An 18031-nucleotide genomic window follows, 5' to 3' on the forward strand; every position below is an offset into this window, starting at 1 on the left:
ATAATGATAATGAAAAAAAGTGAAAACAGAACGCGCTTATTGCGCGTATTGTGTCAATTATCGGTTATTGCGACGCTGAAAATTTACAATAAAAAACTACGAAAAAAATGTTCCTGCAATCGTCGATTATAATACCGTTGCGAAGATGCTGCGATGGCGAATGCTTTTAGCATTTAATACGCGTTAATTCTAATTCCATCTGTTAGCAAATTATCGATTATTTTTTTTATTTATATCAATAATATGTTGTCATACGTGGCACGAATCAAACTTATTTTATACACGCATCCGAATGCGTGTTTTGTCTCGAAAACTTTATATCAATAAATTTTTTATTTTTTTTTATATTTCTCTATTAATTTTTAATTTTTTCAACATGTTTTTAAATCGATAAAATAAATAACAAAAATATCATATATACATACATAAAAGAAATTATTGGCTGTTATATTCTTCATTAATCTATATATTTTCAGTAAAACATTTTATTTTAAATTATATTTGAATTGACTCAATAATATATTATTATTTGCCACAGATTCTTAATCAATTATTAATTATTAATAAATTACAATATATAATTTTTTAAAAAATTAAAATTGAATATAGAAATTATCGCAGTGAACATTTACTATTTCATATTTATAATCAATATAACGTGGATGGAATTAGGACTAAATTAATGCGAATATAATGAAAAATATATCAAAGAATAAATATAAATAAAAAAAATTTATTTAGTTTAAGACTTCATGATGATATGTATGCTCATATTTATGTGAGCTTCAAAAATGTATTATGCATCAAATAATATAATCTTTTTGATAGATTACAAGCTGGATGACGAGACACTGGATATTGAGATGAACTCAGATTGGAGGTATAAATCCTAATTATATGAAGAAGCCAATCCTGTACTCAAATCGATGGATTTATTCTCTCAAGGAAAATACTTACAACAACATTAAAACAAAAAGGATGCAAATAAATGAAGAAAAAAGAATTTTTATTTTGATAATACATGCTAAACATGTAAAAATGTAACATGTAATAATTAAATACATCATAGATTATTTCTTTAAAATCTATTATTTCTATAATTAATTATTATATTATTTTTAATTGAAGAAATGATTTTACTTTCTAAATATAAAAAATTAATTTTTATTTAAAAATTTTTTTTTTATTTAAATTTAACTTTTTAATTTAGAGAAATAATTTATTTAAGATTATTAAAACAAAATGTTTTTAAACAGATATGATAAAATATTCCTAATAAGAAAAATAATTCTTAAAAATAATTATTTATTACATAAAAATAGCATTCGAACTTAATAAAATATATAAATTTTATCTAATATAATCATATTTGATTAATGTATTTATTATTATGTATGCTTTGCATATAATTGAATAAATAAAGTTTAAATAGAAAGAAAGTTTTTCTAGATTGTTCATATTTATAAATTTTATATATTAACAAATAATATTTTTATATTTAATATTTAATACATAATTTCTTTCACTAAAAAAAATAAAGATAAATATTTTACAAAAAATATTAAATGAAATTGAGATTAAAATAAAGCTAAGGTTAATGTATATTAATATATTCGTGGAATATTCTTGGAGGTTTTAGAAATTAGAACAAATAAAAAAGTTGCTATATAAAAATATCAATTGAGAAATGATTTTACTTTCTTATTATTTATATATTATTAAATTAAATTATTAGCAATTTAAATCGTGATTGAGATAGAAGAAGATAATATGTCAGGAATAGAATTGTTTTATTCTATTTTTATCTGATTTCAATAACTAAATTTTTTTGATCATAATTAATAGATAAATAATTTAAAAGATAAGCAATCAATCGGTATTTTTAAATTCAATTTTTATATTTGTTTTAATCTTTAAAATCAATTCTCCTAAAATGTTCTATGAATATATTAATATAGTGTATACATACAAAGTGGGATTAGATGATAGAATTAAAATAAAAAAAATCTTAAATAAAAAAATAAGTTTTAAGTAATACTGAAGATTTATTAGAAATTAGAAGATTTTTTTTTTTTATTTTCTAAAAAGAATAATGCTTATTAACATAATCTTATTTATGCAACAGAATCTTTCAAATTTTCAATAAATTATTATATTTTTATATATTTTTATTAAACTATATCATCTAAGTAAATACTTATCTAAATGTTTTTAATACTTATTCAACTACTAATCATATTTATAATTATAAAATATTCATATATCCATTTATTTATATAACTTTTAAATTCTTTTCTTAATACTTTGTGAAATTTTTCCAAAATAAAATTATATTATTCATAGATAATAATTACCATAATTAATTTTTTTTAATTTATTTATATTAAAAATATATAATATATTATATATTAATTATATTATTTATTGTATTATAAAGAAACTCTACAATAAAATTAGTAATAAAAATATTTATTTTTGCAAGAGAAATATAAAAGTAAAAAATTACATTATTATATAGGTATTAATATGATTATAAATTATATTTTATTACATTAATAAGAATAGATAAAAAAAAAATAAAAAATAATTGGTTTTTATATACATATATTTTTTATATATAGTATATATGATTTTAATTTTCATATTTGTACTTTACGAATATTCATTGTTTATTATATAATGTTTCTTTATAAAAAATATAGTAATTTTTAATAAATTAATAAAAGACATTTTTGTAAAGATTCTGTAAATTTATAAAAATTATAATTACATATAAAAATTAAATGTTAATATAAATGTTATTTTTATATTGTAAACAATATAAAATTATTTATTATTAAAGTTCAGGTTTAGGTCCAATCCCACCTGCATGTTTGTATACTAACGATGCCACATCAATAATTAATTTATTAAGGTCGTATAAATTTTCACATTCTGCATATATTCGTACTACATCTTCAGTTCCTGATGGTCTAAAAATAAAAATTTTTATAATTAATAAAATATGAATTCTTTGTCGTAATTATTATTATTTGAATATTTGAATCTTTTACATAAGATCATTGAAACTTATATATATAAAGATATTGAAAGTTTAATTATAATAATCATATAAAAATAAAAAATTAATAATAAATATTTACTAAGAATAATATTTATCATGAATAATAATATATTTAAATCAGTTTTATTAGAAATTTTTTTGAATATTGTTTATATGATTATAATAAAAATTATATATATTACCTTACAAAAGATCGTCCTCTTTTATATCGTAATATTACTTTATCAATTTCGTCTTGTAATCCTTCAGGTGTTAAACATTGTCTTCCTGCATTAGTTGTTGTTATAACATTTTTATCATTAACTTTTATCATTAATTGTTTATTTGGTAAATCTGTATACATTTTTTCCCATTCCATAATATTCCAACCTTTTGCATGCAAAATTGTTTCTACTAATAACAAATCACTAAGAGCATCTCCAACTGTCTGATTAATTATATCTATTATATTTTCTAATTTAGAGGCAGCTGCTTTCTCTTTTATAGATCGTCTATAATATATACATATATATTTTTTTAATGCAAAAGGAAAAATTTAATACGACTTACTTTGAATTTATAATAGCTTTCTTAATTGCTTCAATAGTAGTTTCTTTAAAAAGTACTGTCCCATGACCATTTGCTTCAAAATATATTCCTATATCAAATTCTAATGCTTTATTGTGTAGATACTTAATACCAGTTGGTACACAAGAAACTGGAATTTGCTAAACAAAAAATTGTAAAAATAAATATAAATTTAATATTATATATAACAATAATAAATTTATATTTATATTATGTAAAAAATATTAATTATTATAAAATTTTAAAATAATTTTAAAATAAATGATAAAACATGAAATATACACACCAATACATTTGAAATGTAATCAGTAGAAGCACCATTGGCATATGCTGTTTGTACTAAGCCAATTTGAAATGATAAACAACTTTCTTGCAAAAGTTCTTTAAGATATGTGGCAATAAGTGTTGCTATTCGATCACCATCCAAAAGATGAAATTTATCATTTTTATCCAGATAAAAATAAATTATTCTGTCTGCATCACCATCTATAGATACACATCTAACATTTGGTTTAATAGGAATATTTACCGGTGGTGCTTGATGCACTTTGACATAATCAGCTCCACACTACAATAAATTATTTAAATAACTTATTATAATGTCTAATTTCAATGAATGTATTATAAAAATAAGATATACCATATAATTTAATTTTCCATTTCCATCATTATACATATTAATTGCAATTGTTTTTCCTAAATAAGTTTGAAATTCTTTTGTAGCAATAGCTCCAACACCATTAGCAGCATCTAATAATAATTCTGCGATATATTCCCCATTATTAATTTTATCTTTTCTTATATGTTTAAATGCTTCTGATAATTTTACATAGTAACCATGTAATGTAGGCATACCATAACTACCATCTGTATTTGTACATACAACTAGATAATGCAATTGAGGAGTTGTAACTATACCAAAATCTTTTACAATTCCATTTAAAGCTTGAATTCCTGTAATAGCAGCATTTAATAATGCTGGACTACTTTTTCTAGTATCTCTACCAGTTATTACAGTTGCATTTATAGACATATTAATATTTTGTTCTTTTATAATATGCTTTATCATAGAAACTAAATTTAAATCTTCTGTATTAACTAAGTTAGTAGCTATATGTTCCCAAGTTGCTTCTAACATTTCACCAGCTGGATCTATAAGTTTTACACCATTATCACATTCAAGATTATGACTTGCCGTAATCATTAAACCAATTGCAGCTATAAAAAATTAAATATCTTTAAATAATGCTAAAAGTAAAATAAATAATAAAAAATATAAAACAATAAAAGTATTTTATAATATCATATAGCATAAAAATAGTTGATATAATAGTTGATATAAAATTTTATATTTAAACTTACCATTTTTAACTTTAGATCTTAATACTGCTAATAATCCCATTCTATATAAAACATGTCCTAGAATATCTGCCCTAATAAAAAAATTAAAAATATGTACATAATTTAATAATAAATTTAAAAATGAATGAATGTGAATTTAATTTAAATGTAAATTATTATTCACTGTTAAAAAATTAAAATTGTTATTTTATTAATATAAGAATAAAATAATTACTTTGTTCTAAAACCAGCTGTTCCATATTGAATGTTATCAGTGGATTTTTTCATATAATTAACATTAACAATATTTTCTAATTGAGAAAATTCCATTGTTAATTAATTTTTATATAAAAAAATATCTATATAAAAACTTTTCTTCACGTGTATAATTCCTTTTGTTACCATATGGATTAAATACCATAAAGTGAAAGTAAAATTGCAATGCTAAAAATATTAGAGAATTTAAAAAAAGCGATTAAAATAATTTTTCAGAAATATAAAATCTATATTAATATTAATGTATATTACAAAAAATTACAATAAAAAATTATTTAATATTATTTAAATATAAAACTAACCTCATTTAGTAATTTTTTCTTAATTTTTTAATAAATTTTTAATATTATTGATTTTTTTATAAAAATTTTCTCATTATATTAAATTTATATAAAATACTTATTTTTTAAACAAATTATAAGTCATTCATTATACATCATTAAAACTGGAATACTATATTATCATTATTATACTTTTATCAGATTAAAGAAATTATCATTTTGATTTTATCAAAACAGATTAATAACAAAAAAGATTTAAATGAAATTAAATGAAAAAAATGAAATTAATATAAGAAAAAATAATTCAATACAAATAATTCTTTTTAATACATTTATTTTGTTATATATGATATACAATATATAAAAATTATACATATAAAATATGTACCAAATTTTATAAAAGATTCATAAAAAGGATATTATTATATAATATAATGTACATTAAAAGTATTATCTTCAACTGAATTATGAATAAAAATTCTTAAATATAATATTAAGTTATGCTATTATTTTTTTATATTATTTTTAAACATTATTTTTTTATTAGCTAAAATAATCATTCGTGAAATGAAAATAAATAAATAATATGACATTACTCAATTAACTGCATCTTTTAAAAATACTTTATCAGATAATAAATACTAAAAAAATAAATTCGATAAGTGAATTATCGATAGCATTATTTTAAATAAAATAAAATGGTTCAAATTACACTTCTATTTATTTTTATTTATATTTTATTATATTTAAATTAAGATTAAATTAATACATATATATAATTTTATTATTCATCTTTATATTTCTATATACATTTTCACTTAAAAAATTTTTAATAAATTTTTAATCATTTTCTAATACATTTTTTTTTCCACATTTCAAATTCCATTCTAATTGATAAAATAATTTTATTTAATAAAATAAGTAATAATAAAAGCAACGAATCAAATTTTTCTGGGATCAACGCCGGATTTCGCGTTTGGATCTAAAGCTTCGATTTGTTATTAGCATGACAGAATATGCAAGGATTATCAAGGTTACAGACATTATTGTGTGAGAAGAATCAAAAGTACATCTTATTATTTTAAAAATGATATATAAAAAAATCATTAATTATATAGTTTTCTATTTAAAATTTCAATATTTCTAAGTTTGCAAGAGTTTTAAGCAAGTTTTTTGTACTGATTTTAATGTAAAATTTTTTTCCACTAATTATTTATTCATAATTGATGATACACGATTATCATAGAATCTTAAATCACAAATTTCTAATAATTAAGTATCAAATAATTAATTTACTTATTTAAATCATAGTAAAATTGTAAGTAAAATTTACATATAATACTATGAGAAGTTTTTAAATGTATATAATCATATTTAAAAATAAATCTTATAGTAATGAGAAATTAATAAAAATTATTATATTGTACTATTAATTGATCCGATATAATGTATTAATACCTAAATTGACAAGAAATTAATAATTAAAGAGAATTTTGTAATAAAATTGAAAATCTTATTGAAATTCTAATTTCAAAATATGAATTTAAAAGTACCAAAATTTTTAATAGAAAATGAGAAATTAATGAATTTTTCAACATTACAAATTAAAGAATATTTCAACATCTTCAATATTTTCATTATTAATTTTTATGATACGTTAATCATTAAAAAATTAAAATTAATTGTTAAGGAATTAATTGAAGAAAGTTTTATATTAAAATTGATATGAGAAATTTATTTAAAGTTCTAAATGCAAGTTTAGAAGTACTGAAATTTTAAAAAACAAATAATTAATGAATTTTCCAAATGTCATCTTCGAAATGGAGAAAAACTGTCTCGCACGATGTTATTTTATCTGTAAACATCTTAAACATCTTGTATATTTTACTATGCTTTTAATAAGTTGAAGTTTTTAATACTCAAATTCAAATAATTTTTTTTATTATTGTCATACTTATTAATAAAATATTTTTCATTAACAATTAAAATAGAATTTAAAAAAAAATAATAGATTATCTATAATTTAAAATAATTTTTAAATTAATTAATTAAATTATCATTTAATTAAGAATATATCGATAAAGAAATAAATAATAAAAAATAAATAAAGAAAGACACATATGTATGTAAAACAATAAAAACAATATTTATACAAAAATCATAAATTTAATATAAAATATATAAATAATATAAAATTAAAATTTTTAAGAATATATTAATGCTAATATATTTACAATTAAAGAGAATATAATGAGAAATTTTAAACAAATAAATAAATTATATAATAATTTAGAAAAATTTTTATATTTAAACTATTAATAATAATAAATTATAATAAGTCATAATTAAATTCATTCTTTTAATATGTTTTTCTATATTTCATCATACAATTTTTTAAATGTTTTTTCTAATTTTTATTATTCCAAATTTAAATCAATTAAGCTTTAATCATTTTGTATTTTTATATCAATTTCAGTTATATCTTTGTTTTGTATACAATTCCTTATTTCATGACCAATAGCTACTCCGAGTGGTGGAGGAACTGCATTTCCAATTTGTCGATGTTTATCGAGTATAGTGCCATAAAAACGGAAAGAATCAGGAAATCCTTGAGACCTAGCACATTCACGCACACTTACTACTCGAGTTTGTACTGGATGTAATACACGACCCTTGAAAATGAAATAAATTATTTACTTTATATAAATTTTAATCAAAATTAATATTTATATTTTAAAGATATAAATTTATCAAAGAAAAAGATAGTAAATAGAATTAAACATCGAAAAAAACATTTAAACATGTTTTTATAATAGATAGAAATTGATTTAGATTATATAGGCTTGTTAAATATTTAAATTTAAAATAATAGTTTTATATACTTGTTTTCCCATAGGTTCAGGATTTGTAATAGTTGTACTAAAATATCCATTCCATTCTAATCTACCATATAAACCTGCCCAATGATTATGACGATTTCCTGTATGTGGTAAACACCATGGAATTAAAGTATTAAATTGTCTATCTGTAGGATCACATGATTTTCCAGTGCAACAACAACATACTCCACGATATGCTCCCACAGAACTCTTTCCAGCTTTTTTATCATCATGAGTATATTCTCTTGAATAAAAATTAGATATATAAAATGTTTTTCAACATTAAAAAAATTTTGAAAATTACGTTTTACTTACAATTTTTTACAATAAGTACCATCACTTAATCTAATAGCAATATTTGGTAAATCCCGCCAGTCAGAACCACTCGCAATTGGAATATGAGCCATTCTTGCTTCTACAAGAGGTGTCATTTCTTTACATATATGATCTCTTAATAACGGTTGATACTGTTTTCCTCTCATCTAAAAAAAAAATTTTAAATATATTATAATAAAAAAGATTGCTATTCGTACAAAAAATATATTTTTTATTTTTTCTGTTAAATATTTTTATAAAATTATTACTTTTCTTTGAAAATGTGTTGTTGGTTCATTTGTATATGACATTTCTTCCTTATTCCAACCATTTTTAATTTCCGGTAAATCAAACATTGCATCCTTTACACTAATTGTTCTAAATGGTGCAGAATCTATCCAATTACAATTTGAGCTATACTGAAATATTTAATAAATGTAACAATATAAATAAAATAATAAAATATAAATGATTATCTTTACATAGATATTTTTGATATCTTTACATAGTGTACCTTTTTATTATCAACTAATACACTTAATTGGCAAGCGCGTTTACTAAAAACATGTGTAGGTTCCGGATATTTTGGTAGCATTTGTCCAGGTGCAGCAGCTAGAATTATCATTCTAAGTAATACGATAAAATGAAATTTAAAATATAAAATTGTTATGAATATATATATATTTGAAATAAAAATAAAAATAACCTTCGTCTTGTTTGAGGTATTCCATAATTTCCAGCTTGAAGAATACCAAATGTACATTGATAACCCATACGAATTAGACATCTTAATGTTAATTTTAAAACCATACTTCTTTTGAAAGAAACAAAATTTCGAACATTTTCCATAATAAAGAAATTGGGTCTATAGTAATCACAATATGATAAATATGAAACAACAAGAGAATTCTTGAATAAAGAATATTGACGAGAATTGAAACGATTCATGCCACTAAAACCTTGACATGGTGGACCACCGCACAATAATTCTACTTGTCCTTTTTGTGGAAGTTTTTGACCAATTTCATTTGTTGTTTCACCCTGGAATATATATAATTAATTCATTATATTATCATTAAAAAAAAACAATATAATATTAAAATTATAAATTATATTCATCTAAAAAAAGGCACAAATTATAATTACAAAATTATACTTACATTCATAACTTTTTTTAATAATACATTACAATCTTCTATAAATACTGTTGCATTAGGATTATTTAATCGATATGCATAAGCAGCAGATTCTTCTTTTTCTATAGCCCAAAGATTTTCAGCTACACCAGCTTGATGTAAACCTTCAGATAATCCTTTAAAACAATTTAATTAAAATATTTATTTTTCTTAATTTATTATATTGATTTATTATATTGAAATCAATAAAAATGCAATAAATTATAGAATTTTGCAAAAAATGCAATAAATTACATACCACCACAACCAGCAAATACATCTAATGTTTTTAATTTTTTTGATATTATCTTATATTCAATAGGTCTATTAACAATTGCTCTTTTTTCACTTTCTTCTGTTTTTTTCCCTTTAAATTTTAAATTGCCTTTACTTTTACCACATTTACCAATACTAATAGCATGATATGGTGGTTCATCAAATGTTTTTTCTTGTATATTATAAGCTTCATTGAAATAAAATCGATATGGTCCTGCAGCAATCCACTCTTCAATAGATTGATTTAAATTCTCAGAATAAGTAAGATAACATTTTCCAACAACTTTAATAAATTTGATATTGCATACTATAAAATTATTATATATGTATCAAAATATCATTATGTATGATATTATAATAAAGATATTATAATACCTTCATTACTCCAATAAACCATATTTAGATCTGCTTGTTCCATTAATGTAGAACTTCTATGTGTATTTTCTGGTCTATATAACTTATTTACTGTAATATTAATGTCAGAAGGTGGAACTAACATATCATTTGTATTGGCGAATATTTTATTTATATATCCTATACAAAAAGGGTCAGGAGTATCAAAATTTGAACCTTTTATATGATCAGAAGATTTTCTATAAAATTCAGGATACATATCTTCATCTACATTTTCTTTTTTAAGTTTTAAAACATCTTGATATGTAGTTTTATATTTAAAATTAAAAACATCTGGTTGTAAAAATACAGTTGTTCCAACTCTATAGTCTTCCCCTTTGTACTTTACTAAACCATAAATAACTTCTTTGCTATTTCTTTCTTCTATTCGTTCATATACCTTGAAATATAAAAAATATAAATAATTATTGAAAATAATATTAAAATAAGAAAATAAATATTAAATAAATATTAAGTATATTTTCTCATCCGATAAAAAAAAATAATGATATAAAATTACTTTATATGCTATATAATATATATACAATATATTGTTATAAATTCAATACAAAATATTTTACAAAATAATATTTTAGTTATCCTAATATTATAAACAAAATTTATTTTAATATTATAATATAAACAATATTATTACAATATTAATTTTATATACCTTTGGTGTATTGAACTGTTCCAACATGTTTAAACGAGCACATGCAGGACAAAATCGATAATTGTTTCTTTTATGAAGATATTTTATATCAGGTATAGGATCTTCAAATCTAGCTGTTTCAGGTATATAACGCTTTTGAAAAAAAAATGTTTTACCATCTAGATCTTTTATATCATTTTCAAAATTTAAATCCATATTACCTATAACATAAAATAATATATAATAAAAAATATTATTTTTAATCTTAATTCATATTTAAAACTTCATTGAATGAATATTAAATATATACCTAATTCATTCCAATTTTTTTGTATTTCTTTAAAAATAACAGTACATTTAGATCTGACAGATTTGAAGGGTATATCATCACAATCATCACTTAAAAATAGTTCTATAGGATCTGATGTTTCTCCAAGAATAGTATCATTTCCTCTATGCAACCAATTTGCATGAAATTGTTTTATACCATTTTTATTTTCCCACATATAAATAACTTTAGCAACATGAGATGGAATTGATGGATTTCTTGGTTCTACAAGTACATAATCATTTATTCCTATTTCTTCATCACCAACTATAACAGATTTGTAATACGTTTTTAAATTTTCATTGGCAATTTGATCTCCTATCCATATAATATCTTTTTTGAGTTCTTTAAAATCTTTTTTTTTGTTTTTTTCTTCTTCAACTTTTTTATTTTCCATTAAAATTTCATATTGATCTTCATTTTCTGGATCAGAATCATCTGCTTCCTAAATAAAAATACAAAATATTATATATATATAAAATATATAAAATATATTATATATAAAATATATATATACATACACACACAATTATTTAAATAATAATTATATTAAAAAATAATTTTTACTTGAATAGCCATATTTGGACATCTTCTTTTAACACAAGCTTGCTTACTTCTTCCAGTTCCTCCAAATTTAATCATATCTTTACAAGCATTACAAAGACCACAATCGGGTTGTTGACAATGTTCACATACTCCACATCTTTGTCTCTTAGGTCCCTAACAGTATAATTACATAAAATTTATTTTTATTTATTATTTTAAATATGTATATACAATACAAAATATAACAAAAACAGTTTCTACAATATTTTATTATAATTATATTATAATCAGCAATACATTCAATTGTTTAAAAAATTATTTTATATTTTAAATAAAAAAAATAAATGCTTACCATTGTTATCTTATCATCATGTTTAATTAATTGATCTGTAAATATATTTTCAAACATATCACTAACTAATTTTGTAGTAGTTGCTTTTGTCCAAGCAGGTTTTCTAATTTTTTGTTCTCTAAGTTGTGTTCGACGGAAAGTTACTCTTTTTCCTAATGTAACGCCCGCAAGATTTGCTAATGCACGCATACAAGGACTCGTAATAAGAAGTGTATCTTCTGAGTCAGCCGAATTATCAAATGATAATACTTGATCACATATAAATTGTGCATGTCTTAATAAAGAATCTTCAGTAAATTTTGACATATTTTTAGGTGGTACTATTGTCTGTAAAAATTATATAATTTTAATATGAAATGAAATATATTATTCAAAAATTCCTTAATAATGCTTTCAAATTACTTGAAATTTATTAAGTAAATCCTCGTAGCTGGGATTAATTTCATCTAAAAGAAATTCGATAACCAATTTACTCATATATATTTTTTCTTTAACAATATCCATAAAAGGAGCATATTCTTCAGATGGATCCATTAAAATATATTCCGCAAATGCTGTATTGAAACCTATAAGAGCCAATTCTCCTCCATCAAAACCAGATACATACCACTCATTTATTGGACCCATATCTTTTGTTGGTACTCCACCCTCTGGTGATGCATCTTCTTCATAAATAGCTTTTATATAACCAGAAAAATATAACATTACATTTTTTTCTATAAGTCCAGTATCAAAAGCACATAAATGGCCATTTTTATCATAAACACTAAAATTAATAAAGTTATAAAATTTTTACAAGATATATTAAATTATTCATAATAGACGAATCTTACCTGAAATAAGTCAATTTATTTTGAGGACGCTGATCACTTTCATGTATGAAAGATTCAGTTCCATTAAATAAACATAATTTTGGATCAATTAAAGCAATTTCTTCATCTACAGCACCATTTGGATGACCCGGATAAAATTTTATTTCATTTAATTTTTGACGACAATATTCACATTTATTATGAAACATATTTATATTTTTAATTTGAGGTGTTGGTAATATATTAATATCTGTAAGTTTAGCTTTTTTTTCAATATGCTTATCTAAATATTCTTCATCTGTTTTTGGATCATGATTTTCTTTATTTTGTTCACTTTTTTGCAATATATTATTTTCTGTTTTTATATTTTGTAATTTTTGTATATCTTCTGTATTAGTTGCATTGTAGTTCATTTGCTTGTTTTTAGCAAGTTGTTTAGAAAACATATCAATTATAGATGTTTGTTTATTAAATTTTGATGTATTACACTTCATTGTAATATAAATTAAAAATTTAGAAATGTAGAAATATTTTCACTATTTCTCTTGTTATGATAATATTGACAATTTTAAATCATGTTTGAATTATTCTAAAATATTACTAAAAAAAAAACATGTAATTATTATAATATATATAAAAAAAATTTTATATTACATATTTATATTATATATATATATATTATGCAAAAATTTTATTTATTTAATAAATAAATAAAATATAACATTTTAATCAAGTTTGTCTTATTAAATAATATACAGATTTGACAAATAATAACTAATTTAATAAAAAACAATACCTTATAGTTTGATTTCTATAAAAGAATATAATGTTCCATTTAAGAAATTCATTATAATTTCCAAAATTTAGATCTACACAAATATAAAAAAGAATATTTATTGCATATTTTTTATCACATATAAGATTTCTTTTATATATTTTATATTCTATTATAAATATTATAAATATTAATTTTTTATATAAATCTCAGATTTTTATAGACTTTATTTATACACAAATATACTTTATACGAAGTATTTCTTCTTAATTTACAATATTAAAATTATTAAAATTTAAAAAATTAAAATTTGTTATTTAAAATCATATATTTTCATACTTAATTTGCATATAACATTTTAATCCACATTTAAATACTGTAAACAATTTAACTTTTATATTCGTTATTCTTTTCAAGAAATGTTTAATGATTTCCATGTGTTTATTTTCCCGCCTTTGAGCACTATATTAAAAAGTTTATTATATATTATATTATATGTTTACGTATTGTATATATTTTGTATATTATTTACATTTAAATTTAAAAATTAAATAATAAAAACAAAGTTTAAAGTTTTTGAGTTCTTTTTTATTAATTTTAATATGAATCCACAAATGACAGTTTGAATTATTGGAATTAAATAATTTAAAAGTTTTTGCATTCAAAATTTTGGTATTTTTAGGGACTTTTTTGAGTTATATGATGCCATATTGAATTTTTATTCAATTTATAATAAATTTATAATAAATTTATAATAAAAATAAAAATACGCGTAAAATTCAATTTATTATATTATCAATTTATTTCAATTAATTATGTAATTAATAATATTATATAATAATAATAATTATGTAATAGTATATTTATTAATTTATCAATTATAGTTAGTTATTCAGTTAATTATAAATAAATAATTATTATAAATATATTATTATTACGATTACTATTTGATAATTTATTACAAATATCTTTTCTTTTCAATCATTTTGAGATTCTCAATTATGCCAATATGCGATTTGAAGTTTGAATTGATCTAAATTATTCGAAAAATAATTTAAATTTGATATTTTATATTATCAAGATTGGATAAAAGTCCAACATGGCGTCATCATATTAATTTATAAAAATCCCTAAAAATTCATAACTTTGAATGCAAATAATTTTTAAATTACTGAATTTTCAAATTCTGAATGTCAAATTCTAAAAATATATGTAAAATTAATTAAAAATTTTAGTGCTCTTATTTAAAGTTTAAAGTTTTTTAAAATTTAATCAAATATAATAATATAAATGAATTTGCTATTTGTTTGTTTTTAAAGAAATTGAAATTTATATGGAAATAATATGGAAATAGTTGATATATAGCATTAATAGGTTAAGTTGGTAAGAGATATATCTGAATCAGTTGTTTCTTGTTCTGCGCGCGAAAAAATAATTTCTTTATTTTCTTATAATTTAAAAAATAATTAAAAAAACACTATATTATAAAGTGATTATAATTAATAATCAAATCTATAATTAATAAAAATTAATCAAATCGTAATAAATAATAAATTGATTAAAATATGTGTCATGTTTTACTAATAAAAATTACTAATAAAAATATGTTAATATAGAAATATTATGAATATCGTATATTTATTGAAGTAGTAAGGTGTTCTTTTTATTTTCTTTACAATTTATTCAAAATGAAACTTCATTGTAACGTAGAAATAAATAACAGATTATCTACCACAAATGTAGTAAGAAGAAAATCACAACGTTCCATTTTAGCAATTGGAAAGCAAACGGTAAAAAATACAGAGATTTATATACTTTGGCAAACATTACAAAATAAACAGGGTACTAAATATAAGGTAAATAATTGTTTATATATATATATTTATATATATATTTTATTAATTATATTTAAATATATATGTAAATGGCAATATTGTTATTTAAAATATATTTTTCTAATTTAAATATTTAAAAATTTATAATTAAAAATATAATTAAAAATTTTTTTTTCAGATTGATAATAATATTGATAAAATATTTACAAAATTCATTGATGAAGGAAAAGCTACAATTCGCTTTATTGAACCACCTCATGATTTGATTATTCAATCTGATACAATTCAGTTAAAAAGTTTCATTCATACTTTAAAACTTGGAATAACTAAAAAAATTAATCCTTCAATTCTTACTATTTCAAATTTGAATCCAAAATGTATGACTTTTGTTCCAAAAGTTAAAGTAGCAATTAATAAATCTTCTGAATATCCAACTTTAGAAGGTTTTCCAAGAACAACTGAAGAATTATATTTAATAGGGTTAAATAGAAAATCATTTGACAGACAAATTTTAAAACTTCAGAGTTTAAGAATTTTAAATTTGTCAAATAATCAGATTTCATCTTTGCCAAAAGAATTAGGCACTTTACAACACCTACAAGAACTTATTTTATCACAAAATCGATTAGATCGAGCTTTAAAATGGTTATGGTTAGATCAAATTGCTATTAGATCTAATCTAAAATTATTAGATATAAGTAACAATTTATTACAAAAATTACCAAATGAAATTGGGAAACTTGATAGTCTTGTAAATTTAAAAGCCAGTCAAAATATGTTATCATATTTACCTCAAAATCTTGGAAAGTTGCATAATTTAAAATATTTGGATATATCGAAAAATAATTTACATTGCATACCTGGAAGTATGAGAAATTTACATCTCATTTCATTAGATGTATCAAGCAATCTATTTCTATCTACAGATTCATATTCTATATGTACAATGAATATACCAAGTTTAACTGAATATGCAGCCAAGTCATTTCTGAAAACAAGGTTTGTATGAATTTTTAATATTTTTTTAATTTGTACAGTTATTTAAAATTACTATTAATTTTTATTTAGTAAAATAATAAAAATTCAACAAAAAAATATATATTTATGTTTAAATTTTTAAATAAATTTTTAAAAAATTTGATTTCCTTTATATAGATGTTGGTATGATGCAAGTATAATTCCATTCACATTGGTAAAATATTTAGATGAGGCAAAATATTGTGTCTGTGGTAATCCATGTTTTAATTATTACATAAGAAAATTTGTGAAATTTAATTTAAATACAATAGCAAATATTATAAAATCATCAGATACTACTGTATTACCATTTGATTGTTATTTTTGTTCAAAAAAATGTATACGTTATGCAAAACAACAATATTAAATTAATTTATTTATGATAAAATATATTTATCTTTTTTTGTATATTTTTATATAAAGATGTATGTTTAGAGATATATTTGTAAATAAAATATTATATGAATATTAAAAAAATTATTTATAAATTTTGTTTTATTTTTATCTATATTTTATATCCAAAATTTTTATTTATATTTATTTATAAAAAAAACTATATTTAAATGAAATTTAAAATATATGAAATTATTCTCGAGATTGTCGGAAAAAATTTAAAAAAAAAATGAAATTCATAAAATAATATAATAAATTTTATTGTGCAAAAAATAAATATAAATATAATAGTACATACAACAAAACAAGAAAAAAATAAAATTCTCTCCATCTTAACATAATCTCATGTATTTTATAAATATTTTAAATTTAAATACATTTTGAAATATATAATTTAAAATGTGTAATTTAGATATTCATATAAGATATTCATTTAGTAGATCAATTTAATTAATTACTATTATATAAATTTGTGAATTATACATTATATTATTAATTATTACAATATTACGTTATTAATTATTACATTATTTAATCTATTTCAAAAATTATTTAAATATGTAATATTTATTATAAAATTATTTATAATATTTTATATGAAATAAAGCATTTTAAATATTACATAAATTTTAAATAAATTTATAATATACTTTTTTGAATAAATTTTGTTCAAATATTTGAACAATTTTTATGAGGGAAAAAATTTAATACAAAGAATTAATTATAGAAATATTGAAAACACATTTTAATAACA

The 18031-nt window shown here is 19.7% G+C and overlaps 4 protein-coding genes across 6 annotated transcripts in view; 2 read left to right on the plus strand and 2 right to left on the minus strand.

Annotated features, from left to right (window-relative positions):
- Positions 1-1076, plus strand: part of LOC102679485 (spidroin-2-like) — a 13018-nt gene extending 11942 nt beyond the window's left edge. For both annotated transcript variants that reach the window (XM_006612299.2, XM_006612306.2), the window contains exon 8: positions 829-1076. In XM_006612299.2, the coding sequence (XP_006612362.1) occupies positions 829-844 (16 nt within the window). In that variant the 3' untranslated portion in view covers positions 845-1076. The remainder of the gene's footprint in view (positions 1-828) is intronic.
- A 1511-nt stretch (positions 1077-2587) lies between these two features.
- LOC102680886 (phosphoacetylglucosamine mutase) lies at positions 2588-5585 on the minus strand. The gene is made up of 8 exons (XM_006612311.2): positions 5551-5585; positions 5208-5416; positions 4994-5064; positions 4272-4849; positions 3918-4199; positions 3614-3771; positions 3247-3555; positions 2588-2972 (listed from the first exon to the last, which is right to left on the minus strand). Exons 2-8 carry the CDS (start codon positions 5300-5302, stop codon positions 2837-2839), a joined length of 1629 nt encoding a protein of 542 aa, XP_006612374.1. The 5' UTR covers positions 5303-5416; positions 5551-5585; the 3' UTR covers positions 2588-2836.
- Positions 5586-7939: 2354 nt separating this feature from the next.
- Positions 7940-13818, minus strand: LOC102681016 (DNA (cytosine-5)-methyltransferase 1-like). 2 transcript variants are annotated; one of them, XM_006612312.2, is made up of 15 exons: positions 13279-13818; positions 12848-13211; positions 12446-12772; positions 12115-12267; positions 11530-11992; positions 11241-11440; positions 10550-10967; positions 10158-10481; positions 9884-10035; positions 9430-9764; positions 9238-9349; positions 8993-9142; positions 8724-8890; positions 8412-8652; positions 7940-8201 (listed from the first exon to the last, which is right to left on the minus strand). In XM_006612312.2, the coding sequence occupies exons 1-15, from the start codon at positions 13749-13751 to the stop codon at positions 7974-7976; spliced, it is 4107 nt and encodes a 1368-aa protein (XP_006612375.1). In that variant the 5' UTR covers positions 13752-13818; the 3' UTR covers positions 7940-7973. The 2 variants fall into 2 exon arrangements, with proteins under 2 accessions (XP_006612375.1, XP_006612376.1); XM_006612313.2 differs by lacking the exon at positions 13279-13818 and having other exon boundaries at positions 12848-12891; positions 13053-13211.
- Positions 13819-15510: 1692 nt separating this feature from the next.
- On the plus strand, positions 15511-17354 carry LOC102681363 (leucine-rich repeat protein 1). Its single transcript, XM_006612315.2, has 3 exons — positions 15511-15888; positions 16046-16866; positions 17023-17354. Exons 1-3 carry the CDS (start codon positions 15721-15723, stop codon positions 17249-17251), a joined length of 1218 nt encoding a protein of 405 aa, XP_006612378.1. The 5' UTR covers positions 15511-15720; the 3' UTR covers positions 17252-17354.
- Positions 17355-18031: the final 677 nt, after the last annotated feature.

Source organism: Apis dorsata, unplaced genomic scaffold, assembly GCF_000469605.1.
Source record: "Apis dorsata unplaced genomic scaffold, Apis dorsata 1.3 scaffold_108, whole genome shotgun sequence".
NCBI lineage: Eukaryota > Metazoa > Arthropoda > Insecta > Hymenoptera > Apidae > Apis > Apis dorsata.

Bases quoted from the DNA above. Each gene is read 5' to 3' on its own strand.
- LOC102680886 (XM_006612311.2), bottom strand. From the start codon at position 5,302: ATGGAATTTTCTCAATTAGAAAATATTGTTAATGTTAATTATATGAAA. The intron at 5,065-5,207 runs GTAATTATTTTA...TTTTTTTATTAG, and splicing joins ACAGCTGGTTTTAGAACAAA to GGCAGATATTCTAGGACATG. The intron at 4,850-4,993 runs GTAAGTTTAAAT...AATTTTTTATAG, and splicing joins AAGATCTAAAGTTAAAAATG to CTGCAATTGGTTTAATGATT.
- LOC102681016 (XM_006612312.2), bottom strand. From the start codon at position 13,751: ATGAAGTGTAATACATCAAAATTTAATAAACAAACATCTATAATTGAT. The intron at 10,482-10,549 runs GTATTATAATAT...ATAATTTTATAG, and splicing joins GGTTTATTGGAGTAATGAAG to TATGCAATATCAAATTTATT. The intron at 8,891-8,992 runs GTAATAATTTTA...TTTTTTTTTTAG, and splicing joins CAACACATTTTCAAAGAAAA to ATGAGAGGAAAACAGTATCA.
- LOC102681363 (XM_006612315.2), top strand. From the start codon at position 15,721: ATGAAACTTCATTGTAACGTAGAAATAAATAACAGATTATCTACCACA. The intron at 15,889-16,045 runs GTAAATAATTGT...TTTTTTTTTCAG, and splicing joins AACAGGGTACTAAATATAAG to ATTGATAATAATATTGATAA. The intron at 16,867-17,022 runs GTTTGTATGAAT...TCCTTTATATAG, and splicing joins AAGTCATTTCTGAAAACAAG to ATGTTGGTATGATGCAAGTA.